General features: G+C 52.4%; 1 protein-coding gene and 1 long non-coding RNA gene across 4 annotated transcripts in view; one reads left to right on the forward strand and one right to left on the reverse strand.

Moving 5' to 3' along the window:
* On the reverse strand, window positions 1-14,757 carry LOC118626914. Of its 3 annotated transcripts, none has more exons than XR_004958962.1 (4): window positions 14,496-14,757; window positions 8,521-8,637; window positions 7,904-8,034; window positions 1-184 (listed from the first exon to the last, which is right to left on the reverse strand). It is a non-coding gene; the product is annotated as an uncharacterized LOC118626914 (long non-coding RNA). The 3 variants fall into 3 exon arrangements; XR_004958961.1 differs by having other exon boundaries at window positions 1-209; XR_004958963.1 differs by lacking the exon at window positions 1-184 and adding an exon at window positions 7,632-7,666.
* Window positions 12,646-27,145, forward strand: part of COL9A2 (collagen type IX alpha 2 chain) — a 16,215-nt gene continuing 1,715 nt past the window's right edge. Inside the window, exons 1-30 of the mRNA XM_036256941.1 lie at window positions 12,646-12,773; window positions 13,944-14,018; window positions 15,178-15,213; window positions 15,298-15,360; window positions 16,350-16,403; window positions 16,527-16,562; window positions 16,657-16,680; window positions 17,009-17,062; window positions 17,355-17,408; window positions 17,530-17,577; window positions 17,771-17,827; window positions 17,901-17,954; window positions 18,220-18,273; window positions 19,049-19,102; window positions 19,186-19,239; window positions 19,364-19,417; window positions 20,772-20,825; window positions 21,186-21,239; window positions 21,467-21,520; window positions 22,465-22,509; window positions 22,913-22,966; window positions 23,810-23,863; window positions 24,136-24,189; window positions 24,276-24,347; window positions 24,573-24,608; window positions 24,725-24,769; window positions 24,858-24,890; window positions 25,082-25,228; window positions 25,506-25,560; window positions 25,833-26,021. Of these exons, the coding sequence (XP_036112834.1) occupies window positions 12,702-12,773; window positions 13,944-14,018; window positions 15,178-15,213; window positions 15,298-15,360; window positions 16,350-16,403; window positions 16,527-16,562; window positions 16,657-16,680; window positions 17,009-17,062; window positions 17,355-17,408; window positions 17,530-17,577; window positions 17,771-17,827; window positions 17,901-17,954; window positions 18,220-18,273; window positions 19,049-19,102; window positions 19,186-19,239; window positions 19,364-19,417; window positions 20,772-20,825; window positions 21,186-21,239; window positions 21,467-21,520; window positions 22,465-22,509; window positions 22,913-22,966; window positions 23,810-23,863; window positions 24,136-24,189; window positions 24,276-24,347; window positions 24,573-24,608; window positions 24,725-24,769; window positions 24,858-24,890; window positions 25,082-25,228; window positions 25,506-25,560; window positions 25,833-26,021 (1,789 nt within the window). The 5' untranslated portion in view covers window positions 12,646-12,701. The remainder of the gene's footprint in view (window positions 12,774-13,943; window positions 14,019-15,177; window positions 15,214-15,297; window positions 15,361-16,349; window positions 16,404-16,526; window positions 16,563-16,656; window positions 16,681-17,008; window positions 17,063-17,354; window positions 17,409-17,529; window positions 17,578-17,770; window positions 17,828-17,900; window positions 17,955-18,219; window positions 18,274-19,048; window positions 19,103-19,185; window positions 19,240-19,363; window positions 19,418-20,771; window positions 20,826-21,185; window positions 21,240-21,466; window positions 21,521-22,464; window positions 22,510-22,912; window positions 22,967-23,809; window positions 23,864-24,135; window positions 24,190-24,275; window positions 24,348-24,572; window positions 24,609-24,724; window positions 24,770-24,857; window positions 24,891-25,081; window positions 25,229-25,505; window positions 25,561-25,832; window positions 26,022-27,145) is intronic.

The following is a 27,145-nucleotide window of genomic DNA, read 5'->3' on the forward strand; positions in this document are numbered from 1 at the left end:
TATTTTATTTTTTTGATACGTGCCCCTAGCAGGAACTGAACCCCGGACTCTCTGCTCCGCAAGCTGACACTCCAACCGCTGAGCCAAAACAGCCAAGGTGTTCCATCCTCAGGCAGCCTTGGTGGGTCAGCATGGCTTCGTGGAAATATCATGGGGCTGGGATTCAGGAGAGCTGATTGCCAAACTGTCAGTGTAAGAAACATTCAAATCTGTGAAGAATTTTTGTGAGTTTATTTGAGCCAAACTGTCAACAATTCCTGGGAAGCAAAATCTCAATGGACTGAAATAATGCTCCAGAGAATGGCAGTTTTGCACCTTAGTTTATACATTACAATCAAAAGAGAAGACGTTAGGTGGATTACATGAAACCCATTGGTGGTAGATTAGGGAGGTGGGAGAAAGCAAGGGCGGGGAACCTCTGGGATTGGATGAAAAGTAAAATGATAGACACATATTTATTTTACAGAGGTGGGTACAGGATAGTTAACCATCAACAATTAACTCAATAACGATGAGGGGATTTGTGGTCTCTGCTCCGGTGCAATACCTGTGCTTTGAAGGGGTCAAGAAAAAGGAAAATGACTTTGACATTCCAAAGCTATGCTATCAGTGATGCAAAATGTCAAGAGATAGGCTTCATGAAGGTAGAGACTGGCTTTTGTCAGGGAAGAGTCTAGCCTAGGACATGACTACCTGCCATAAACTGCTTTTAGTTAATGTTTTCATTTCAGATCATCCTCTGTGGTTACTTTAGGTCTCTGAGTTAGTAAGACCACCCCGCAGGCCTTCTCTGAACTTGTCAGGTTAATATGTGGCCCCTTTTCATCCACAAAACCTAATTCTGCTGCTTGTGGTATAGCTTTGGGCAATTTGCTGGAAGGAAAATGAGAGCTGTTGAAGGCATTAGGTCTGTAACACCCTTGGTGTGACTCTGATGAAAACATTTATATTCATAAACACAGAGTGAAAATGTCAACGAGATCAAAATGTCTTGTACGACTTCCCTAATGGCGAAAGGAAGAGAAATGACTGGGCTGTGGCACATTATTGCCCACCACAGTAGCAAGCACATAAAAGACGGATAAGGTTGGCACTAGTTGGCAAGGCTGCAGAAAAACGGCCCAGCTCGTAGACAGTAGTGGGAGTGTAAGTTGGTTGCAAACTTTTTGGAAAGCTTTTTGAGACATTTGGGGGGTGATATTTAAATGAACATGCTACTGACCAAACATCTCCTCCTCTGGGGACAAACCCTGCACCAATCATAGCAGAAACACCTGAAGACGCACATTCAGTGGCCTTCACAGCGCATGGTTCGTGTGATCCTAACACATCCTGGGACTCCAAACAGCCCAGTCTCCACTGCAGTCACGTTCAAACACATCACAGCCAGGAGAGAGGAATTCTGATCTTGCTTTTCAGGGAGCGGTGACCTTTCTCGGGAGCTGCGCTTCTCCCTGATCTCCTGACCTCTCCCGGGCCAAACCCCTAAATGTGAGGGTCTCAATCTTCCATTTCCTTCCCCTTGGCCTCCTGCCCCTCCGGGCTGCTCTCTCTGCCTGTTCCTGACTGAATCACAAAGACTGGGAAACAGCAGGGCTTATCTAGAAGGCAAGATAGTGGCCAAGCAAGGGGACAAGCTGAGCAAACAAACTTCAGTTTGGTGGGGGAGGCACTGCCCCTGAAAACACACGGATCAGAGAACACGCATTGGTGGCTGCAAAAAAATTGGAAGGGATGTCAATGTCCTTCATTGGCGGGATGTGTTATGTTGTTATGCACAATAGATAACAGGTATTAAAAAGAAAGAGGGAGCCCTGGCAGGTTTGGCTCAGTGGTAGAGCGTCGGCCTGCGGACCAATGAGTCATGGGTTCGATTCCAGTCCCGGGCCTCAGTTTTGGTTCATCCCTGGCCCTGGTCAGAGTCGTGTAGGAGGCAACCAATCAATATGTCTCTCTCACTTCGATGTTTCTCTCTCTCTCCTTCCTCTCCCTCTCTCTCCTTCCCACTCTATCTGAAGATAAATAGAAAAATACCCTCAGGTGAGGGTTTTTTAATTTAAATTTTTTTTTTTTTTTTTTTTGGTATATGCCCCTAGTGGGAATCAAACCCGGGACTCTCTGGTCCGCAGGCTGACGCTCCATCCGCTGAGCCAAACAGGCCAGGGCGGTGAGAATTTTTTTAAATGGGAAAAAAAGAAGGAGGGAGTCATGCATGGCCCGTTTGGCTCAGCAGTTAGAGCATCTGCCCCCAAACTGAAAGGTTTTGGATTTGATTTCAGGTCAAGGGCACACACTGGGGTTTGAGGTTTGGTCCCTGGCCCTGGTTGGGGTTGTGTGGGAGACAGCCAATCGATGTCATATAGATGTTTTTCTAGACCTGGGCTCTGAGGCTAAGGCAACTAGATTCCATTATTTTTTTTGTATGTGCTCCTAGCGGGAACCGAACCTGGGACTCTGGTCTGCAGGCCAACGCTCCAACCGCTGACCCAAACCAGCCAGGGCTCCCTCCCACTCTATCTGATAATAAGTAGAAAAATATCCTCGGGTGAGGAATAAAAACAAAACAAAATGATCACCACAAGCCTAGATAATATCTGTCACCATACAGTTACAAAAAATTTTTTTCTTGTGATGAGAACTTTTAAGATCTACATTCTTAGCGACTTTCCAATAAGCAGCACAGTGCTGTACAGTTAACTACAGTCACATACAATCATCCCCATGACATTTATTTTATAACTGGAAGTTTGTATTCTTTGGTCCCCTTCACCCGTTTTGCCCACCCCTCCCAGCCCCTACCTCTGGCAACTATCCATCTGTTCTCTGTATCTGTGAAGTTGATTTGTTTTAGATTCCATGTGCAAGTGATATCAGTTGACATTTGTTTTTCTGTGACTTATTTCACAGCATGGACTGACAGGACTGAGTTTGTTTGGAGAGACCATCCTGGCTAAAATTTGGAGGAGTGTGGTGGACAGAAAATTTGGAATAAGGCAGTGGAAAGAGGCAGGGAAAACTTGGAGAAGCACCACAAAGATGTCTGCATCCTAATCCCTGGAACCTGTGAATACGTTACCTTACATGACAAAAAGGATTTGGCAGGAGTAGTTAAATTAAGGCTCTCCTAGATTAATCAGATGGGCTCAGTGTAATCACAAGCATCCTTAGAAATGGGGGGGAAGGGAGACAGGGACAGAAGAGAGAGGCAGGGGGATTCTACTGTGGAAGAACGGTCAGGAAAATGCATTGTTGCTGGCTTCAAAAATGGAAGAATGAGGCCATAAGCCAAGGAATGTGGGAAGCCTTTAGAAGGTAGTAAAGAAAAGGAGATAAACTCTTCCCAAGAGCCTCCAGAAAGGAACACAGCTCTGCTCACAGCCTGATTTTACACAAGTGTCAGATTTCTGACACATATAGTTTTAAGCCACTAAATGTGTGGTAATTTGTTCCTGTGGCAATAGAAAACTGATACAGATTTAGGTAACAAATACCCGACTGTGGGGAAGTGACTTTGGAATAGGGCAGTGGAAAGAGGCAGGGAAAACTTGGAGAAGCATCACAGAAAAAGCCTAGATCACCTTCAACAGACTTATTAGTAGAAATATGGATGTTAATGACCACCAGTGGGAGCTCAGAAGGAAGTGAGGAGCATGGTAAAGAAACATGTCGTCCAGCCGGTGTGGCTCAGTGGTTGAGCATCGACCCACGCACCAAGAGGTCGCCTGGTCGGGACACAGGCCCAGACTGTGGGCCGGATCTCCAGTGGGGGGCGTGCAGGAGACGGGCAATCAATGTTCTCTCTCATCGATGTTTCTCCCTCTCCCTTCCTCTCTCTCTAAAATAAATAAAGAAAAAAATTTTTTTAAAAACAAACATGTCAACTTAGAGAATACCTAAGTCATTGAACAGTCTTGGTAGAAATACGGATGTGAAAGGCGCTGCCTCTGAGGGCTCAGAGGGAAACAGGAACATGTGACTGGAAACTGGAGGAGGGGACCTTGTCACACGGTGGCAAAAGCTTAGACTAATCGTGAGCCCTGCAGTGATGTGGAAAGCAGACCTTATAAACAATGACCTTAGTTATTTAGTTGAGGAGTTTTCCAAGCCAAGTGCTGAAGGGTGTGGTCTGATTTCACCTTGCTGCTGAGAGTCAAATGAGAGGGGACATCGACAAATTGAGAAAACTGTCAAACAAAAGGAACCAGGACTTAATGATTTGGGGAATTCTCTGCCTGTCTAGATTGCCAATGATAGTAAAATGAAAAGATTCACTGTGAGGAAAGTACTTCAGAGAAAGCTAAGGCTGTGGCTGGACAAGCTTTTGCTAATATCTCTATGAGGTCAAAATGTCCAACTTTTCAGTGACATAAAACACTTTTTTTTTTAATCCTTACCCGAGGACATTTTTCCATTTTTTGTTCAGGTAGAGTGGAAGGAAGAAAGAGAGAGAGAGAGAAAGATCGACATGAAAGGAACACATCGAGTGGCTGCCACCCGCACAACCAACCAGGGCCGGGGAAAAACTGCAACCGAGGTACGTGCCCTTAGCGGGAACCGAACCCGGGTCTCTCTGGACTGCAGGCCGATGCTCTAACCGCTGAGCCAAACCGGCCAGGGCATAAAACACTTTTTGAAGAGATTAAGCATGTGACTCATAGATTCCCTCAGCTATTACAACAGAAGGCAAAAATAGAAATGGATTTAAGAAAGGTCATGAAGGAGCCTCTTGTCTAATGGCATGAACTCTGGGACATACATGAGAGACCCACAAGGTTCTTGAAAATTTTATACCAGGAAGAACAGTGGAACTTGGACAGAAAGGGATAGAGAAAAAAAAGAAGGCTGCAAGCCTGGCTGGTGTGGCTCCGTGGTTGAGCATCAACCTATGCACCAGGAGGTCGCCGGTTCCAGGGCACATGCCCAGGTTGTGGGCCAGATTCCCAGTGGGGGGCATGCAGGAAGCGGCCAATCAATGTTCTCTCTCATCGACGTTTACATTTCCCTCTCCCTCTCCCTTCCTGTCTCTCTAAACAATAAATAAAAGAAAAGGAAAAAAAAAGGCCCTGGCCAGTTTGGCTCAGCAGCTGGAGGGTTAGGCCTGCGGACCAGAGAGTCCTGGGTTTGGTTCCCGCTAGGGGCATGTACCAAAAAAAAAAAAAAAAGAAGAAGGCTGCAAGATGGACCCACAAAATTCTACCGGTAAGAAACAGAATGAAGACAGGTGCTATGTTTCATGAAAAAGGAAAAATAACTCCAAGGACTCCAAGGACAGCCAGCCACAAAATATTAGTATCCCTAGGCCTGAAACCTAATGGAGTTGGTCCAATTTAATTTTGAAATTATTTGGGACTGGTAACTCCTTTATTTCTTCAATTCCCCCTCTCCCCTCCGTTTTTGCAAGGGAAAGTCTATACCTGGTTTCCGATGCCAGTCCTACCATCTATTTGGGGAGCAATTTGTTTTCTAGATTCACAGGTCACAGATGGAGAGGAACTCCACCCCAGGACAGATTATACTAATCTCATCCAATACCTAATATAGATGAGCTAGATGATGGGATTTGGGCATTTTGAGCTGGTGGGATTTAGATGAGACTTTGGACTTTGAGTTGATAATTTAATGGGCTGGGACTTTGGAGGGACTTTTTGAAATGAGGTGAATGTATTTTGCATGTACAACGGACACCAATGTTTGGGGGAGGTGCAGAGAGAGGCCTCTGGGAGGCAGAATAATGGCCCTCCAAAGATGTCCATGTCCTAATCCCCTAAATCTGTGAATGTGTTACACTACATGGCAAGAGGGTCTTTGTAGATACAATTAGGTTAAGGGTTGTGGGATGGAGATATTATCCTGGGCTATGCAGGTGGGTCCAGTGCACTCACAGGGTTCTTCACAGTGGAAGAGGGAAACGAGAGAGAAGCAGAGGGAGACCTGACTGTGGAAGAATGGTCAGACAGAGGTAACTGTTCTGGCTTTGAAGATGAAGGAAGGGAAGAGAGTCGTGAACCAAGAAATATGGAAAGCCTCTAGAAGGTAGAGAAGCTAGGGAATGGGCTCTCCTCTAGAGCACCCAGAAGGGAAAACAAGAGGCAAAACTGAGGCAGAGTCAAATTCAGAGACAGTTGTAATAATCCAAGCAAAAGAGGATGGTGCCCAGAGTCACCGCGGGAGGGAGAGAGGTGGGCGGATTAGATAAACATGTATGAGGCATAGTGACTGGAAGTGGTGATAATACTTCTGGGGGAGGAGAGGCGGAAGAGTCATGGCTGACACCCATATTTTTGGCTTAAGCAACAGGGCGGAAGGTGGGACCATTGGCTATGTAGTCAACACAGGAAGACCAGGTTTGGGGGCAAGCAGATAGTTTCATTTTGGATATATCAATTGTGGTGCCTGGGGCACATACCGGAGGCAGTTGGATAGTGGGTTTGAGGCCCTGGGGAAAACATCTGGGTGATAGTCAAAGTCAGTGGGGTGGGTTAGATCACCCAGGAAGAACATGGGTAGTAAAAAAAATTCTGACAGGACAGGACCCTTTGGAGTGATAAGCATGTTCAGAGAAAAGAAAAGCATGAGAAAGAAGAGTAGAAGTGTGAGAGGAAACCAAGAGAAAATAGCTCGAGGAAGCCAGCACACTATAGTTTATCAATGTTACATCGGAACTGGGGAAGAATCAGATGGAACCAACGGGGTAGATGGAACCAGGATCAGGATTGGGCAGAGCAGAGGAGTTTGGAGGAGCTCTGCTGTAGCTTGAGAAGGGAACAGAGTGGTTGTCTTTTCTGCCCAGGCATGTGAGGGCGGCCTAAGTCCAGGTAGGCAAACCTGCTTAGGACTGGGGCTCAGCCTAGAATGGGCAGCTGATTTCAAGAGGGGGTTCCAGCTCCCCTCACTGTGCTATTCTTGCCCCCCCCCTTGCTCCAATGGGACTAACCCTCTTCCCAGCAGAGAAGAGGAAGCATGCCACTTACCCTGTGTTCCGAACATTTCCCTGTTCCCTGCCTTTGCTTACAAAGCTCTTTCTACCTAAAATATTCAAAGCTTGCCAGCTGGTTCAGTGGATTGAGCGCCCTCCCATGGACTGAGAGGTCCAGGTTTGATTCCCCCTCAGAGCACTTGCCTGGGTTTTGGGCTCCATCCCCAGTAGGAGGCAGGAGGCAGCCTATCATGTTTCTCTCTCACATCGATGTTTCTATCTCTCTCTCCCTTTCTCTCTAAAGCAATAAAAACATATTTATAAAATAAAATAAAATATTCAAAGCTTGCTGGGTACTTCATGGACATCAAGAGGCATGCTCAAAGAGGTGAAGCGACTTGCCCAGGATCACACAATAGAATGTGATAGAATCGGGATCCAAGTAGAGCTGAATACAGATCTTAAGCTCTAATTCCCCAGAAGCCATGATCTTTCCCGTGGTGAGTTTCCACAGAGCTTTTTGTCTTCTCTCCCCATTTCATCTCCTTAATTTCTCCATGAGAAAGGGACTTTCGTTTGTCAGCATGGTGTGCTGCAGAAGATGACCATTAGGTGGCGTCAGAGTCCCAGAGAGCCTGCTTTACTGCTGACCAGGAGTTGGACCGGGCGAGGAACAGAGGACTCCGAGGGGAACCGAGGGAAACAGGTCGGCTGCCTTTTCTACTTGCCCTCTACATCCAGCTCTCCTTCCTATCAGAGTTGGGGAGAAAGGATCAGGAGATTGAAAGGTTAGAGCATAGAGGTCTGGGGATTGTATACTGGAGTGGCCCAGCCCTCAAGTCAAGAAAGGTTCTAAGAATTCTTCTCTAAGAGGGATAGGACCAGCAAAACAACAGCTGCCGTCCGTTTTCATGCAGAGCCGAACTGCTCAGCATTACGCTGTGGTCTTAGTGGGAAAGGGAGGAAATGCACATTACTGGTACCTACCGAGAGTCAGAAACAGTGGAAATAACAGCTGCGTGTCCTTGGGGAAACGATTTCATTCCTCTAAGCCTCAGTCTTCTTGTATATAAAATGGAGATAATCACAGGCCCTGCATCACTGAGTGGCTGTGAGGACTTGACAAAATGCATATAACACGTGAGTACAACATGTCATATTGCAAGTGCTCAGCAATAATTATGATATAATTATGATAATATAAATATATAAATGATAAGTGTTATTATTGATAAGTGATAGTTCCTAGCCACTCTTTTTTTTTTATCCTCACCCGAGGACATTTTTCTGTATTTTGTTCAGGTAGAGTGGGAGGAAGAGAGAAAGAGGGAAACATCGACGTGAAAGGGACACATCGAGTGGCTGCCACCCACACGACCCAACCAGGGCCGGGGACAAACTGCAACCTAGGCACGTGCCCTTAGAGGGAACCGAACTTGGGTGTCTCTGGACCGCAGGCCGACGCTCTAACCTCTGAGCCAGACCGGCCAGGGCCCTAGCCACTCTTTATGATTATGTCATTTAATGATTTCCTCACACTATGAGGCTGACACAGCTGTAAGAGCACTGAACCCATCACTCTGAACTAAACCCTGAAAACCTACCTCTGAGAGAGGGCATGGTAGGGAGGGTCCCGAGAGAAATGTCAACCCTCAGATCCAATGTACGTTGTGGGTTGATTCTGTGATATGTCACTTGGTCATTCAGAAATCTGTGGACATCTGCAGTTTGGGAGCACAGAGATGAATCAGACAAACTCTATCTCAGCTTAACATGAACTATCTCTATGATTAAAATTTTAAATTTTATTGAAAGAAATAAAAGAAATTTTGAATTAATTTGGGTGAGAAGGAAACAGAAGGGACATTTTTCTTCCCTCTACTTTTTTGTTCTAGTCTGAAGGGAGGCTACTTCCAGGCTCCCAGTTCTTCAGGAGAGATGGGGCTGGTAGGTGTGGGGGCAATCTTCTCTCTGGTCCAGGACTTGGCTTCTAGGGCCACATAGTCAGGCTTGTTCTTGCAGAGGAAATTACTATGGTAGGAGGAACAACAAGAGCAGCCATTTGAGTGGTGTTTTTGTTTGTCTTTTTTGCATCTTTGAGATCATCTTAAGCTTCTCTTCTTTAATAACGTGGTGAGTGATAGTAACAGATTTGCTCATTTTCAAACATCCTACTTTCTTGGTATAAAACCAAGTTGGTCATGATGTATCTTTAATAGATTGCTATATTCAGTCTGCTAATATATACATATATTTTGGTTAACCCTCACTCAAGGATATTTGTCCATTGGTTTTTAGATAGAGTGAAAAGGAGGGAGGGGAATGGGAGAGAGAGAGAGAGAGAGAGAGAGAGAGAGAGAGAGAGAGAGAGAGAAAGACATTGATTGGTTACTTCTCTCACGAACCCGACTGGGGATCGAACCTGCAACCAAGGTACTCGTCCTTGACAGGGAATTGAACCCACAACTCTTCGGTCCACGGGCCAACTCTCCAACTGCCGAGCCAAACTGACTAGGGCTATGCGTTTTTATTACAAAGACACTTTTTAAAGTGTCTTGAAGTCAAATTTAAACATCTTTCCATGGTTTTGTATATTGTACAGAACAGTTTTTCTTACCACAAAATTATAAAAATATTTCCTTTAGATTTTTGTAGTTTGTTATTCTTACATCTAGGCCCTCAATTAATTTGTCCAGGGGTATATTTTGTGTATGCTGATATAGAAATCTAACTTAAATTTTTTTCTGAATGTATATACAAGTGCCTCAACATTCATTAACTGGTCTATCCTTTCCTCATTTATCTTAAACTTAAACTTTATCATAAACTAAATATATAGACTTTTATCATAGACTAAATATATGTAATAAATGTGTGTGTTCTCTCGCTCTCTCTTAATCTATCTATTCCTGGGCTGGTAAAACACTATTTGAATAATTCACTTTGTACTATGTTTTGATCTTTGGTAGGGAAAGACCTTTCTCATTTTTTTCCTCCAAGATTTCTTGGCTATTTTCATGCCATTTCTCTCCTAGATTCTTTTTAGAATCCGTTTGTCAAGTTTCGTGAAAACTGCATTGATTTTGATTGGGATTGCATGGAGTTTCTAGATTAATTTCACATCTTTGCAATATTGAGGCTTCCTATCCAGTACTGTGGATAGAGGACTCTATTTATTCAGGTCTCTCTGCTCCTTAAGAGCTGTATTCAACTGGCTGGATGATCTAGTCCACTTCTTCCATAAGATTTCTCTTAGTCAGCTCCGGCTTTGAGCTTCAGCTCAAATTCCACTGAATTGATTCAGGTCATAAATTCAAGTGAGGAAGGTTGGCCTGGCCAGTGTGGCTCAGTGGTTGAGCATCAACCCATGTACCAAGAGGCTGCCGGTTTGATTCACAGAGCACATGCCCAGGTTGTGGGCCCAATCCCCAGTGGGGGGCATGCAGAAGGTGGCCAATAGATGTTCTCTCTCACTGATGTTTCTCTCTCTCTCCCCCTCTCCCTTCCTCTCTCTCTAAAATCAATAAAGGGGGGGAGGGGACTTCCAAATGGGGAAGGTTGCATTCGCTGCACCAATCTATGTCCCATCCTCCAAGTTCTTCTTGAAATGTCATATCGATGTTTGCCCATCAAGAGGTGAGACCTCTATTCCCTCCCTTTGAGCTTAGGCAGACTTTTGTAATTGCCCGGACCAAATGAAAGTGGTGACATTGATGCTGTGTAACTTCTGAGGCTAGGTCCTGAGAGGCAATTCTGTTTCTGTCTGGTGTTCTCCCCCTCTCATTCGGAGCTGCTGCTGTGTGAGAATTTCAGCTACCATGCTGATTTTACTCCGTGGAAAGCTCACAAAGAGATAAAGGAGAGAGCTGCCCAGGAAATTCCAGCTGTTCAGCCCTAGCTATCGGAGGCTTTGCAGTACAGGCACCAGACATGGGAGTGAAGAAGGCTTCTAGATGATGCCAGCCCAGCCACCACCTGCCTGCACCTTCCTTACACCCCTGAGTCAGCACCAACCAGCACAGCCATTTCTGAATACTTGATCCAAGAAATTGTTGTTTTAAGCCACTATGTTTTTGGTGATTTGCTGTGCTGCAATAGACAACTAGCATACTAATGTGTGCTGTTCAGTTGTGAAACTCATCCTTTTTCCATAGTTTCCACACACAAAAAGGAAACTTACACAAAGCCTTTGTGTATTCAGCCCACAAAGAGATGAAGACATGAACAACATAAAACCATCAACTTTGGATATCCTATTTCTTAGAAACCCTTTACACATATTACCCACCCACCCAGGCAATGCCCATCATCCCTCTCTCACCTCCTCGTCCTCCTCCTCTCATCTTACTTCCTACTAACTCCAAATTCTTCCTCACTTTGTAAGGCAGACCAACAAAATTCTCTCAAGCCCCTTTTCCCGAACTCAACCCTAGAAACACCATTCAAAGCCCAGGGACCTTTGCCAACATGCCCCCTGGAGCTGGGCTGCTCTAGATTCCAGGGTTTTCTCTTTGACTATTTTGGCTGATCTGCTTGTGGTCATCTTCCCCATATTGGGTGCAGGCCTGGTAAACAGAGGATCCTCAATAAATCGTAAAATTTAGCTTTAAGTATCAAGCACCTACTATGTGCTGGTGCCAGGTTAAGCATTTCACATGTATCATCTTATTCAATCTTCACAAAAACCCTGCAAGATATTATTATTATTCCCTTTTACATATAAGGAAACTGAGACTTCACATAGTTTTATGTGCCAACGGAGTCAGATTCCTAAGCACTTTACCAATACTGCTTAAGTGAACGAAAGGGAAGGTGAGGGCTCTGGAGAGAGGTGATGATGGACAGGTAGGTTATGGAAACTCTGGCATATACGCTGGTGGTGGTTTCCATGAACATGGAGGAGATAGTGCCTAGTGAGTGAGAAGATCCAGTCCTAGGGACTCAGGTACTTAAGGGAGCTGCAGGGAAGAAAGGCAATGGAAGAAGAGGGGCTAGTGGTGGAAGGCTGGACGGAGAACTTCAAGGATAGAATGGCTAAGGGTCAGCCCAGGTACCAACAGCATGTTTGGACCCCCAGCTGAGGCAGAGGCAGGGAGGTGAGAGGGAGAGGAGGAGGTTTGGAGGTGGGTGGCAGACAGCTCCAATAGAGTTAGCAGTGAACAAGAGGGGGGAGGAGGATGGGTATTAAAAGGATGACTGATCCAGGAAGGGCTTCGGGGTGTTTTAATATGAAAGAGGCCTACTTGTGTGTGCGTGGAGAGGAACGAGGTGCGTGGGGGCTGTGCAGAGCCTGCTAGGAGGTTCTGAGGCCCACTCTGCGCGGAGAAAGGACTGAGCCAGGCTCCCAGGCAGAAGTGGCTGAGGACTTGGGGCAAGTGATGGGGCGCGGGCTGCAGGCCAGGGTGAAGGTGCTGGGCCCTGGAGGTCAGGCTGGAGGGGAACCTTGACGGCCCTCTACCGCCTCAAACAGAAGCAGGGCCCTGGTCTCGGTCCTGCACTGCGCGGTTCCTCGGGTTACAGGGCTGGGGCCTCCGGGAAGGCCGGGACGAGGATGGAAGGTGGGTGGGTGAGGCGGCCGGGCGAGCAGGGCGGAGCTGGGCGGAGGGCATCGGCTTCCCTCCCCCGGTCGTCTCAGGTGACGGATCCCGCGGGCCCCCCGCCCCGCCCCGATGCATATTCTGAGGGCCGGGCCCGCTGCGTCGAGAGGAGCCGGCGCCGCGCGCGGAGCTCAGCCGTCGGTGCGTCCGTGGCCCCGGCCCCCGTGTCCGCTCAACCCGCCGCTGCCATGGCCGCCGCGGCCAACCCCCGCGGCCTCCTCGTCCTGCTCCAGGTGCTCGGGCTCGCCCTCGCGCAGATCGTAAGTCCCGCGGCCACTCCCGCGCCGGGTCCGGGGCGCAGGGTCTGGGGTCCGGCTCACACGCCCAGGGAGCAGTCTGGAGACGGGCTTTGGCTGTCTCCCATCCTATACTGACACTCCCTAGCCCGAGGGGCCGCTTGGGACAGTTTCGCGACACAGGTCACCTCGGTAGCGTACATATAGGGCGCATTCCCGCGCCGTGAAAGGAGGTGGATGAGCCGGGGAGCCAGGGAGACCCTGTCCCGAGATGCTCGGCCCTGCCAGGACCAGCAGCGTGGAACAGGAGCTGGCGCTGGGTCCTGGCAGCCCCGAGAACCCAGGTGGCGGAGGAGACAATGGTGCCCATTCAAGGGGCTCGGGAGCTCAGCCCCCGCCGCCTCCCAGGGGGCGCCGGCTCCAGCCAGACGCCACTCTGGCTCGGCGACTGTCACTTCCGAGGGCACCTGGGGGCTGGGGATCTAACGGGACGCGGGCGCAGAGGGGCAGGGCCCGGGCGCCATCTGGTGCCCTGTTCGCCTCTCAGCTCTCCAGCGGGGGCCCAGCCTAGGGAGGGCGCGGGCATCCGGCACGCACGGAGCCCCTGCGTGGGTCCGGGCTGGCTCCCACAAGAAGGCCAGCCCAGGGAGGATGGAGGAGCGCTGCTGGTAGAGGGGTGTTTTGAGTGGGAGGAGAGAACAGGCTTCCCCTCTCTACACCTCCCCCCAGCCTTCCTCACTTTCCCTTCAGGTTTTACCCTTACCAGGGGGAGGTGAGGGGGTCCGACTCACCATCCATACCTGTTGGTCATCTAAAAAATAATGCCAGCACCCCTTCATTGTACTGTCTGTCTTATTTGAGCCATCAGCACCTCCATCTATTCCTCACCGCGACATCGCAAGGGCAGCGTGGTACAGAGGAATCCTGGCTCCACCACCTACTCTCTGTGATCATTCGTAATCTCTGAGTCTGTTCCCTCAATTGCACTTTGGGGCTCGTAATAGTATCTGCCTCGCAGCTCTGAGCGTTCAGTAATATCCTATATGTAATGGTACACAGTACTTGATACACTGTAGGTTCTCAATAAACGGGAGTTTGCTGCTCCCTACGGAGCTGGCTTTCTGGCGGAGGTGCACCTCTGGGATGCCCAGCCCCCTCCACTAACTGAAACCTGCACACCCTGTGTGTTTTCAGAGAGGTCCGCCAGGAGAGCGGGGCCCCCCGGGGCCCCCGGGGCCGCCGGGAGTGCCTGGATCCGACGGCATCGACGTGAGTCTCTAACCGGGGACTGAAGGGGGAGGGAGACTGCGGACAAAGAGGAACTTTGTGAGCTTTGGGGCAGGAAGAGGGTGGGTGGGTTTCTGGGGGTGCAGTGCCCCCTGTTGCCACTAGGCAGCGCCGGCCCGCACCACAAGGAACCTGTTTGTTCTGCAAAAACCTCAGACCAGCCAGATGCAGAGCCCGTTATAGTTGCTCACGGACAAGGAGCTGCTGTGCTGTGCTGTCCACCCGCCACAGCTCACAGTGATTATCCCCTTCCCCTCCTTTCTAAGGTGGGAGATGCCTTAACCCTTTGCCATGCCCACTGGCATGTCTGGATGCTTCTTCAGGGTAATTTGGGAGCCTTGGCCAGACCGCTGACCAGCTGGGGCCAGACTCCTGTCTCTTCCTTTTGCATTTTTTTCCCCGATTTAGAACTAGCTGGGCTTGTTGCCTGATCTCCCTAGCATGGTGAGGGTTAAATACCTCATTCAGCAGGCTCCCCCAGGAGGTCCGCTCCATGTTTACCCATCTGGACAGACTTCTATTCAGCCTGGTTCTCCCACTCCCAAACACAGGGCGCTGGGTCCGTGCCAGCTCCCTGGCTGCTGCAGGCCCTGAGATGCCTGGAGGCCTCTCTGGGGTTGAATCTGAGTCCTGGCTCTGCCTGTCCTCCACCAAGGGTCCTTTGTCACCAGAAAAAGGAGGTCCTTCCTGCCTTGGGAAGTTTAAATCTGCCCCCTTCAGAGGCCCCCTTTGCCCCACCCCAGTCTCTTTACTCCACTCACTTCCCCTTGGTGTTTTTCTAAAAGTTTCTTCCCACACTTGCCCAAATCTAAGAGGCACCAGCTCTCCAAGATCATTTGCCGGTCTCACAATCAGCACCTTACCAGCACTGCATGTCTAAAGCCTGGTCGCTATCACCCTCTCCTGCGTGGCAGGGGCTGGTCTCAGTCAACCTATGACTTTTTTTTTTTTTTTTTTTTGAGAGATAAATGGAGCTGGTTTCTTAAAAGTGCAAGGCTGAGGGAGGCCAGGACAGAGGATCCGACGGAGCAGAGGAGAGGAGAGTGAGGAGAAAGTCACGTGGGACCAGCCAGGGCCTGTGTGTGCCCACTTGGGGTAGCCTGAGCCAGAGCGCGCTGTCTCACTAACTTGTATCTTGCAGGGTGACAAGGGGCCCCCTGGGAAAGCTGGCCCTCCGGTGAGTGCTTTTTCTTCTTTGACCTTTGACTTTTCCAGTTCTTGCCCTCCTCTAGCTAATATTTGCTCCATCTCGGTCTTCAAGGGACCCAAGGGGGAGCCTGGCAAAGCGGGGCCCGACGGGCCCGACGGGAAGCCCGGGATTGATGTGAGTAGCCTGATCCTGGCATTTTCCCTGACCTTTTGTTCAGAATGGAGAGCAGGATGAGACTCTACAGCTTGAGCCCCCCACCCCTTCATGTGACTTGTGATGTCACTGGAACCCCATACCCATCCAGGAGCATTGAATCCCAGGCAGATGGGGTCCAGAGGGGGGTTCGGTTTGTCTGCAGCAGCCGGGATCTAGTGTCACATTTCTGGTCTCCGAGGATCAGACTTAATACTCTGGGCAGAACTGTCCTGTCCACCCCGTCTTCCCCACCTCTCTTCCCCACCCCCAGCCCCCCAAAGCCCAGGCGCAACTCAGGAGAAGAACATTGTGATGTGGCTGATCTCACAGAGTTCCCAAGGGCCTCAAGGTCACTGGCTCCTGGACACAGTCAGGGTCATTGGGATAGTCACTGGGGAATACATTTGTGTCAGTCACTGAAAGATGGGAGGAGGAAGAGGCCCCCATGAGTTGCCTTTGCCCTGCTGGCTCAAGAGGCGCCCACCAGAGCTGTGCCCAGCCACCAGGGCCCCTCCAAGTCATACACACCCTACAAAGATTACAAAGCACATTGCGTTCCACATCCATTCTCACTCATCCACTCACAGAGGAAAGCATGACTATTAATCCATTTTGCAGAAGAAAAGACTAAGACTCAGAAAAAGTTGCCAAGGGCAGATATCAAGAAAATGGCCATTGCAGACCCTCCTCTAAGTCTTCCAGACTCTAACCTGGGAGGCCAGAGGCCTGAGGCCTGGCTAACAGATCTTTGAGCCTCGATTTCTCATCTTTCAAAAGAAGATAATCCTCCTCCTTCCTACCTCCCAGGGTTGCTTTGGGAATGGGGACAAGGAAAGTGAGATGTTGAGGCTCCTAGGCCTTTAAGGAATGGGGTGAAAGGCAGTCTGGGTCCGCCCAGGAGAGACTTCTGTACCTCTCCAGCTCCATGAGGGTTTGCCCCTCAGTAATCTACCTTCTTTCTTCCTCAGGGTCTAACTGGAGCTAAGGGGGAGCCTGGCCCCATTGGGACCCCTGGAGTCAAGGTCAGTGGCCTACTGGGGCCTCAGCATAGGCGGTCTAGAGCTGGAGTGTGGGAGGGGCTGCCGTAGACAGGAGCAGGGACCCAGGACATCCCCGCCTCTGAGCCTCTCCCACTGTTCTTGCAGGGCCAGCCCGGGCTGCCCGGTCCCCCAGGGCTGCCGGTGAGTATAACCTGCAAAGGCTTCAATGACCCTGTGTGCATAGGGGGGACCTAAGAAGGGGCCATCAACCTGATCTTCTTTCCTTCTGTTCCAGGGCCCTGGCTTCGCTGGACCTCCTGTAAGTGCTCAGGAACAGGACAGGGTCCCAAGACTCCCAGGGAATGATGATACAGAATGGCTTCTAGGGGACTGGCCATCACGGGGAGGGGCCAACATGCTGTGATGTCAGGAATGGGCAGACTTGCCAGAGAACTCGGGGCCAGCCCACTCTGGGCCTATCCACTGGCTGTGGGAGTCTCTGTTCCTTAAACCCTTCTCAGTCAGTCTCTCTGCAGCTGGTTGCAAAGTGAAAGTGGGGAAGGGTGCTCTGGCACCTGCCCCTACCTTTGTGCCTGGGGTGGGCTAACCCTCTGAGGCATCCTGGCCAGTGATGTCTCTACTCCTAGGGACCACCTGGACCTGTTGGCCTCCCCGGTGAGATTGGAATCACAGGCCCCAAGGTGAGCCCCAGCCACCCCTCTGCTGACTCTGCCTCCTGCCCTCTGCCTCGCGCCTGCAGGCTAGGTGTCTCCCCAGGAGTTCCTGGGCCTGCTTCTGGCCACTGGGAGCTCCTCCAGGTCTGGGGCAGAAACCCCTCCTGCTGAGCCCGCCCTGTGGTAGGTCTTTCAGGGAGACCAGGGGCTGGGGCCATCCCTTGCTGATCGGGCCTTGATCTCCCCAAGGGCCCATCTCAGGAGGTGACCTGGAGGGGAGGCTGGACAGGGGTATGATTCGGGCTTCTCTTGCTTCCAGGGAGACCCTGGACCAGAGGGACCATCAGGGCCCCCCGGACCCCCTGGGAAACCAGTAAGTGTCCTCGTACCTCCACACTGACGGTGTGCAGCCGAGGAAGGAGATGGGTGCTCGAAGCAAGCCTGGGGCGGGGGAAGGCTCAGGGTCGGTTTCATCTGCACACGTCTCTCCTCAGGGCCGCCCGGGAACCATCCAGGGCCTGGAAGGCAGCGCGGATTTCCTGGTGAGCGGTGGTCCTGGGGTGAGACGGGCAGTGGTGGAGATAAGTTGGGTCAGTGGGAGGTGGGGAAGGGCTTTGCAGAGCGGCTCAGCCAGGTGGGTAGGAGGAGGGTTTGGGAATGGGCAAGATGGGGAAGCACTGTCCAGCTGGCTTGAGGCCGGTCCGTGACCACAGACCTGGGGTCTTTTCTTTCCAGTGTCCAACCAACTGTCCAGCGGGTGTGAAAGGCCCCCAGGGGCTGCAGGGAGTGAAGGTGAGCTGGTCTCGGGAGGGCAGAGCAGGTGGTCGGGTGGGAACCTCACACTGAGCTGGCTCTTTCCCTTTAGGGGCATCCTGGGAAACGTGGGGTTCTGGGGGATCCCGGCCGCCTTGGGAAGCCAGTAAGTGTGAGGGCAGAGGACCCTACCTCTTCCTCCTCTCCCTTCCTCCTCCCTTCCCCTTCCCTGTGGTGTCTGGGACAGAGCCTTGAGCTGGGAAGCAGGAGACCCATGTTCTAGGTCAGTGTGTCCCTGGGCACTGACTTCTCCCTGCTGGGCCCCCATTTCCTCCTCTGTCACATGGGGTGGAAAGGGATGGTATCTTTGGTGGCCTGAATACTACTCTCCCATCTGCCTGCCTGTCTAATCACTCAATCCTGCCCCTTAGGGTCCCAAAGGAGATGTGGGAGCCTCTGGAGAGCAAGGCATCCCTGGACCGCCGGTAAGGAAAGCGCCCCCCCCCCCACCCCGGGTTCCCCTCCTCATCCTAGGAGACCTTAGTGGAGAAACATCGATCAGCTACCCCCTGCACGCCCCCTACTGGGGTTGGGGCCCACAACCTGGGCATGTACCCGGCCCCGGAGTCGCACTGGGACCTCTCAGCACATGGGAGGATGCTCAGTCCTCTGAGCCACACCAGCCGGGCTCCAGGCTCTAACTTGTAGAAGAAACGCCTGTGCCCAGCTGGCATGTCTCTGGGTGGGGAGAGGGAGGCTTAAGCTGACTGTCATAAATTGGGGCACAGAACCAGCTGTCGGTCAGCAGACTCAGCTGAGGCCACTGTCCCTTTGAGTGACTCTGCAAGTCCCTCCCTATCTCTGAGCCTCAGTCTCCTCTATGAGACAGGGACTCAGAGGCGTCGTAAAGACTGAGGATGGCCCTGGCCAGTTTGGCTCAGCGGTTAGAGCGTCGGCCTGCGGTCCGGAGAGACCCGGGTTTGGTTCCCGCTAAGGGCACGTACTTCGGTTGCAGTTTGTCCCTGGCCCTGGTTGGTCGTGCGGGTGGCAGCCACTCGATGTGTCCCTTCACGTCGATGTTTCTCTCTCTCTCTCCCTCCCACTCTATCTGTACAAAAAATGGAAAAATATCCTCGGGTGAGGATTAAAAAAAAAAAAAAAAAAAAAAAAAAAAAAAAAAAGACTGAGGATGGAGGTCAGAGAAGTTATCATGAAGTGGGCTTTGCAATTGCCATCACTGTCATTCTTCTGTCCTGACAGGGTCCCCAGGGTGTCAGGGGCTACCCAGGCATGGCAGGACCCAAGGGAGAGACGGTGAGTGAGCCTGGGTATCCTGCATGAGCTGCCCTGACAGCCCTCTGGCCTCTGGGACTGACCCACACCCCTTCCTCTCCCAGGGTCCTCGTGGGTACAAAGGCATGGTGGGCTCCGTTGGCGCCGCGGGGTCTCCGGTAAGTGCTGCAGCTCCCCTCCCCACGCACCTCCAGGCTGGCCTTCCTGGGGATGGGAAGGGGGTGTGGCTCCCCCTGAGCTCATTAACTTGGATTCCTCTTTGTCGTTTGTCCTTCTTTCCAGGGTGAGGAAGGTCCGAGGGGGCCACCAGGCCGAGCTGGGGAGAAGGGTGACGTGGTGAGTCCTCCGGTTCCTCTCTCCAGTCAGAAACCTGGGGAGTACTGGGCAGGACTCAGCTCCACCTAAGGCTGATATGTGTGTGTGTGTGTGAGTGAGTGTGTGTGTGTGTGTGTGTGTGTGTGTGTGTGTTTGAGACTCTGGGTGTCTGCACGTGGGGGTGTCTGGTGCTGGGATGGAGCTCTGTGCCCAGAGCCCCCGCAGCTCCCCAGCCCCCGCTCCTTGAAGCCCAGCCTGTTGCTCTTCAATTCAGACTTTGGGAGAAGCCAGGAGATCCAGGCCCAGGGTCACTGGGGCCAGATGATTGAATTCCAGCAAATCAGCCATGGGGCTAATGGGATTTGGTCCAGATCCCAGTTCTCTTAACGTTTTTTAATAGCCTTTATTTCTTTTGAGAAGTTTTGAGTTTATAGGAAAATTGAACAGAAAGTAAAGCTAACTATTGTGTTTTTAGTTTTTAATTATGCAAGTTTTAAACATACACGAAAGTAGAGAATGATATCATGAACCCCCATATAATCTATTTCCCCAAATTAACACTTTGCCATATTCATGTCATCCTACCTTCCTTCCTTCACTTTGTTATTGCTTCGCTTTGATATTTTCATTTAAATCCTTGACATCATGTCATTTCACCCCTAAATACTTCTGAGTATATCTCTTAAAAATGAGGACTTTTCGCCCAGCCGGTGTGGCTCAGCGGTTGAGCATCGACCCAGGCACCAAGAGGTCACCTGTTCGATTCCCAGTCAGGGCACATGCCCAGGTTGTGGGCCCAATCCCTAGTGGGGGGCATGCAGGAGGCAATTGATGTTCTCGTTCATCAATGTTTCTATCTCTCTCTCCCTCTCCCTCTAAAATCAATAAAGAAAAATTATTTAAAAATGAGGACTTTTTCTCACATAATCACAATATCATTATCGCACCAACAAAATAATCAAGTATTCCTTAACATCAGTGATCAAATAACCAGTCTTTGTTCAGTCTTTCCCAAGTATCTCAAAAATGTCTCCCCAGCGTTCTTGTTCACATTAAGACCCAAACAAAGCCCGCACGTTGCGTGTGGTGGTTGTGTTACACAGTGGAGCCCAGGATCTTGATGGGTCTCAGGGAGAACTGGCTTCTTCCCACCACACCATCCCAGCCCCTCTGTTGGGCTGACCTCCACTTCCTCCTGCTGGGCCAAGGCCAAAAGGGCACTCCCAGACCCTCCCAGACCCTCCTTCCCCAGTCCCTGCACCGCGTGGCCTGTGCCAGAAGGACCCTGGGACCCAGAGGTCACTGTTCTCAGCTGTGAACAGCCAGACAGGGGTTTAAGGTCCTGAAGGTGACCTCGTCTCTATCTACTTTGCAGGGAAGTCAAGGTGTTCGAGGACCCCAGGGAATAACAGGCCCAAAGGGAGCAACTGTAAGTGGCCCAGGCCCACCCAGAAGTGGGGGTCCAGTCAACTCTGCCCAAACCCCCAGAGAACAAGCCCCCAGGGACCTAGACTGAACTCTTGCAGGCAGGCTGGCTCTGTCACCCCGGGAAATGCTCTCTTTCTCTGCCTCAGTGTCCACCTGTAAATAGGGTGGTTCTGTAGGAGAGATCACTTGTCACCCACACAAGGGGAGGAGTGTGGTCCATCCCCCAAGTCCCATTCCCACTTCCATTCCCTTTGACTGGTGGGGCTTCAGGAGATGGCCAGACCCACATCCTCCCCGCACACTGCTGCTGTCACAGATGCTTGACCCATTGTGATTTTCCTTCAACTGTCCTCCTGAGCAGGGTCCCCCAGGCGTTGACGGCAAGGATGGGACTCCAGGCACACCTGGCATGAAGGTAGGAGTGGGGACGGCTGGTGGGATTGGGGCAAGGTCAGGACCCCTCCCAGCTCAGGCCTGAGTCCCATCGCACTGATCGTGGAGGCCTAGGAGCCGGGGACCCTCAGGTGTGTCACTGACACATCACCTCTTGGCCCCGGGCCTGTTTCCCTGCCTGCATTCTGTGGAAGCCATGGACCCTCTGCGTGGAGCCCTCATTTGTGCCTCTGGTTCTGTCTCTCCCAGGGCAGTGTGGGACTGGCGGGGAGGCCAGGAAACCCAGGCCACCAGGGCCTAGCGGTGAGTAAGGGTGGAGCCCCGGGGGCCACCTCACTGCAAGCTGCTTCTCCTCCTCAGGAAGGCCAAGCGCTCTGTTGCCCACCTCCCCACGTGGCATGAGTGGCTGATGAGGTCAAAATCTGTACACCCAGGGCTCTCGTTCTAGTCCTTGCAACTACCCAGCCCAGACCTCATCACCACCTTGGTGGCCTCTGGCCTGGCTCAGGCCCCATCGTTCGGGCCGTTGCTCCAGCCTTCTCTTCGGCCACTCCAGTGCTCCACGTTGGCTAAGTGGAATCTGCCCGTTTCCCTGCAATAGCACCTGCCATGGCCCTCGTTGCCTCCAGGAGAGTCATTGCACCCAGTCAGTCGAGAAAGAATTGCTGAGCACCCAAGGCACCCTGAGCGGCAGGGACAGTTGTGAACAGACAGCTACAATCCTTGCCCGCACAGCCCGTCTCTGCGTTCAGGGGCCACATAATCCAATCGACCAGCCTACCTTCCTGCCCCTTCAGCCACTGAGTTCTCCTCCTTCTCAACCCTGCCTCGGCTTTTCTACCCCCACGCCTTCAGGGCCTTGCCTGTCCTCCACTTGCAATGTTCTCCCCCGTCTCTCTGTGTCTTCTCCCCATTGAGGTGAGCCTCAGTGGTGGGACACACCCTCTGGGAGCCCATGGGAGCCCCCCACTCTGGCTCCCTGCTAACGTGCCCATGTGTGACTGTGTTCATACATGCACCCACGTGTGCCTGTGAGCACATACTGTGCTTCTCTCCTCCTGTGGACCACAAATGCCTCTGTTCTCCTCCCCCTCTCCCACCATGGATTGGGGGTTGGGCCTAGTCAAGTTGGTGATGCCATGGCTGGGCCTTCTGTGGTTCAGCTCCTGGTCTGAGGGTGGGTGGCACAGCACAGGTGCATGGCGCTCCCCCTCGCCAGGGCAGAAACTGATGTAAACTTTTTACAGGGTGTGCCAGGCCAGCCCGGGACAAAAGGAGGCCCTGGAGACAAGGTGAAGTGACACCAAACTGGTGGCAGAATGGCTTCATCTGAGCAAAGGAGCCTGGGGACAAGGGACCAGGGGCATGTCATAGACTGCAAGGCTCAGGCCTCACCCCAGGCTCCGTGACTCAGCCTTTACATGAGTCCCTTGGGCCTAAGCACGTCCCTCCTGTCACCTCTCCCATGTCCCTCCCCCGCCCCCAAACCTCATCCCAGCTCAGTGGACACAGGATGGCACGGCTCCGAATCCAGAGGAGCGACAAACAGGGACATGAGTGGAGTCCAGGGGACCTGACCAAGAACACCCTCTCCCTTCCACAGCTCATTGGGTTCCAGAGTGTTTAGGGTTCACTGGGCCTGACTGCACCTGCCCCTCAGACTGACCTTAGAACTGTGTTTCCCTCCTTTGGCAGGGTGAGCCTGGCCAGCAGGGCCTCCCTGGATTCTCCGGTCCCCCTGGGAAGGAGGTGAGTGCCCTCTCCTTTGACATAAGCACTCTTGCTTTGCCCCTGTCCCCAGGCCTGAGGACCCTGAACTCAGCTTATGGGGTCTGAGTGAGATGTGGTGTCAAACCCTAGCATAAAGGTGCCCTGGGTGCCAGCCAGGGCTCTGCCACTGACCCACTAACCTGGGGAGCTCCCTCTCCTCTGTACCACACAGTGTGGGTGGAGACAGGTTCTCTTCTGGAGTATGACCTCTCCATATGACCAAGCTGATGGGGCCTGAGAATCCAGCAGACAGTCATTCATTCATTCCATAAGCATTCACCAAATACCTGCAACTGTGCTAAATGCTGAGATACACAGTCTCCTATTCACACAGAGCTTACAGTTTAGCGAAAGAGACAGACATTAAATAAATGACCACATGATGACTAATTACAATTGTGTTGGGTCCTATGAAGGATAAGTACAGAGATCAGTACAGAAAAAGAATGGGCCCAGCCTGTGTGGCTCAGTGGTTGAGCATCGACCCATGAACCCATAGGTCACCAGTTTAATTCCCGGTCAGGGCACATGCCCAGGTTGTGGGCCAAACCCCAGTGGGGGGCATGCAGGAGGCAGCCAATCAATGTTCCCTCTCATTGATGTTTCTAGCTCTCTCTCACTCTCCCTTCCTATCTCTCTAAAAATCAAAAAAATAAAAAAAAGAAAGAAAGAAAGAAAGAAAGAAAGAAAAGAATGGGGTAAGGGCAGGCTTCCCTAATGAAGTGAATTAGCTGTGACTCAAGGATGGGGGCGTGTTAGCCAGGAGCGGAAGGGAGGGATCCATCAGGCCTTTTGCTTACCCCCAATTTCTTTGCCCTCTAGGGAGAGCCCGGCCCTCGAGGAGAAATTGGTCCCCGGGGCATCATGGGGCAGAAGGTAAGTGCCCGGCACCGTGGCCCCTCCCTGGGGCTTTTGCAGCCGCTGGCTCTGCTGGACCCAGGATCTGCATCCTCTCAATTACTCCAGCACCTGCCCAGTCCTGTCCACCCTCATGTGAAGCTTCCCCAGCCTGGGCCTCAGTTTGTTGATCTGTGAAGTGGGGCAAAGGACTTTCTTTCTGATGACAGCAGAAATGGAGGGCACACTGACCATGCAGGGGAGGCTGCAGGTGCTGATAGCCTGGGTGTGACCTTTTCTTTCTATTGTAGGGTGACCAGGGTGAGAGGGGGCCAGTGGGGCAGCCAGGCCCTCAGGGACGGCAGGTAAGTGAGAGGTGGCTCAGACTGGCAGTTGGGAGCATGTCTGGGCACCTCATTTGATTTACTCCTCTGGTTTCTTTCCTTCTCAGGGCCCCAAGGGGGAGCAGGGGCCCCCCGGAATTCCAGGACCACAAGGCTTGCCAGGCATCAAGGGAGACAAGGTACCAAATGGTGCTGGAAAATACCTGGGAAAGAGGCCCTAAGACACGGGGCGGGGCGGGGGGTGTCAAATTCTTCCAGAGCTTCCAACTCGCGGAGAAGTTACTGCCCGAGGGCCAGGAGGAGCTGCAGAGGAGGGGTGCGGCCGGGAGCGGGGTGGAGGGACCCCGTGGGCCCCACCCCGAAAGGTGAGATCACCAAGCCCCCTGACTCCCCGCTTTCTTCAGGGCTCCCCAGGGAAGACCGGGCCCCGCGGCGGAGTGGTGAGCACCCACGCCTCCCCTTCCCCGGCTTGGAGGCGACCCGAAGTGGGAGGTGGGGGGCGGGTGATGTCACAGCCTCAGCTCCAACGCTGCTCTCTCGTGGTCTCCATTGGCAGGGCGACCCGGGGGTGGCCGGCCTCCCAGGGGAGAAAGGCGAGAAGGTGAGCGGGCTGCGTGGGGGCAACTGGGGGAGCAGCGGGTGACCCCGGGCCCCCACCACCTCGTGACAGAGCTTCCTTGTGCCTGCAGGGCGAGTCTGGCGAGCCGGGGCCTAAGGGCCAGGTGAGTCCTGTCCCTGCGACGCCGCCTTCTCTCCCACCTTCCTCCTCTCCCGCTGTCCCCACCCCCATCCCCCATCCCCCATCCTCGGCGCTGCGGGGTGACCGTCGCGTGGCGCTCCAGGCCCCCTCCCCTCCCTCTCGGGCTGGGCTCGAGCATCCGCTCACCCGGCTCTGCACCCACCCCTCCCGCAGCAAGGAGTCCGCGGAGAACCCGGCTACCGGGGCCCCAGCGGGGATGCGGGCGCCCCCGGGGTGCAGGGCTACCCCGGGCCCCCGGGCCCTCGAGGACTGGCTGGAGACCGCGGCGTGCCCGGGCTGCCCGGGAGGCAGGGCGTGGCGGTGAGTTGGCCCCAGGCGAGGGCGTCTTCAAGGTAGAAATCTGTAGGGAGAGTGTGCCTGGGTCCCAAAGGCTGGGCGCTCCTCCGGGAAGCTGCCTTCCCTGAGGCTGGTTCCGAGCCCCAAGTCAGAGAGGAGGGTTGTGGGTGCAGCAGGAGGGATTTGTCAGACGTTGAAAATACTTCTGGTGAGAAACTGGGGGCAGAGAGGGAGCTCAGGGCACAGGAGCAGCAGCCCTGGCAGCCAGGCACTGCGTCCTGAAGGCCTTCTCTGCTTTCAGGGCCGAGATGCCAGCGACCAGCACATCGTGGACGTGGTGCTGAAGATGCTGCAAGGTGAGGGGAGGAGCCAGCCACCCCTCCCACCGTCCCTGTCAGGGCGTCACCCCTTCAGGAGTCTCTTCAAGTGGCCTTGCCCCCGTGTTTGGAGTCCTGCCCTGCCTCCAAGGGACAGAGGACTTTAGATACATTCCTGCCCTCTCCGGACCTTTGACTTGTGCAGAGTGGCGGAGGAAGGGGACAACTAAACACCCAGGGGCCAGGGGCTGTCAGGAGCTCTGCCTGCCCCAGTTGTTCACAGACCTCCCTGTCTCCTTCCCTCCCTCCAGAACAACTGGCGGAGGTGGCCGTGAGTGCCAAGAGAGAAGCCCTGGGTGCAACCGGCATGATGGGTCCTCCAGGACCTCCTGGGCCTCCTGGGTACCCAGGCAAACAGGGACCCCATGGGCACCCTGGCCCTCGGGGCGTTCCTGGCATCGTGGGAGCTGTAGGTCAGATTGGCAACACAGGGCCTAAGGGTGAGTGCTGCTCTGGGGGGTGGGGTGGGGGTGCAGGTGAAGGGGTTTGGCCAAGGTGGGCCCCAGGGTGTCTCAGTTAGGCAGGCTGATTGCCCTGCCTCCTGTTTTCTCTTTTTCTTTCTCAGTAGCTAATTGATAGAAACAAATTTACTATTCTATAACCTGGATTTTTTTTGGGGGGTGTTATCTTTGTCTTAAATTTACTTAGTGGTACCCCATAAACATCTTTCCATGACTCTAAAAGTAGGGAGCCAGCCCTGGCCGGTTTGGCTCAGCGGTTGGAGCGTTGGCCCGCGGTCCAGAGAGACCCGGGTTCGGTTCCCGCTAAGGGCACGTACCTCAGTTGCAGATTGTCCCCGGCCCTGGTTGGTCGTGCGGGTGGCAGCCACTCGATGTGTCCCTTCACATCGATGTTTCTCTCTCTCTCTCTCTTCCTCTCTCTCCCTCCCGCTCTATCTGAACAAAAAATGGAAAAATGTCCTCGGGTGAGGATAAAAAAAATAAAAAAATAAAATAAATAAATAAAAGTAGGGAGCCAGATAGCTCTGGCCGGTTGCTCAGTGGTTAGAGCATTGGCCTGCGGACCAGAGGCCTGAGTTGGGTTCCTGCTAAGGGCTAAGGGCACGTACCTTAGCAGTTTGTCCCCGGCCCTAGTTGGGGTCGTGTGGGTGGCAACCACTCGATGTGTCTCTCTCATGTCGATGTTTCTCTCTTTCTCTCTTCCTCCCCCTCTCCCTCCTGATCTATCTGAAGATAAATGCAAAAATGTCCTCAGGTGAGGATAATAAATAAATAAAATAGCAAGACAGATTAACAAAATAGTAAAGCAGGCAGACACAAGAATCACAAGAAAGGTGGTGTCCAGTTTGTGCCACTTGTCTGTTGTGGCTCTTGGACAAGTTACCTATTAATCTCCCTGGCCTTAGATTTAGCATCTGTAAAATGGGGATATTAATAGCAAGAACCTCATGGTGTTGTCCTGAGGATTACAGGATTACATTCAGAGGTAATTTACACAGCACTCTTAGTTCACTGTTTGGCATACAGTAAATGCCAGCTATCCTTATATTTAGACACTTCCCTGCAATGAACTTCATCAGCTGTATACAGGGTGGAGCAAAAGG

Source organism: Molossus molossus, unplaced genomic scaffold (genome assembly GCF_014108415.1).
Source record: "Molossus molossus isolate mMolMol1 unplaced genomic scaffold, mMolMol1.p scaffold_m16_p_12, whole genome shotgun sequence".
In the NCBI taxonomy this organism is placed as follows: domain Eukaryota; kingdom Metazoa; phylum Chordata; class Mammalia; order Chiroptera; family Molossidae; genus Molossus; species Molossus molossus.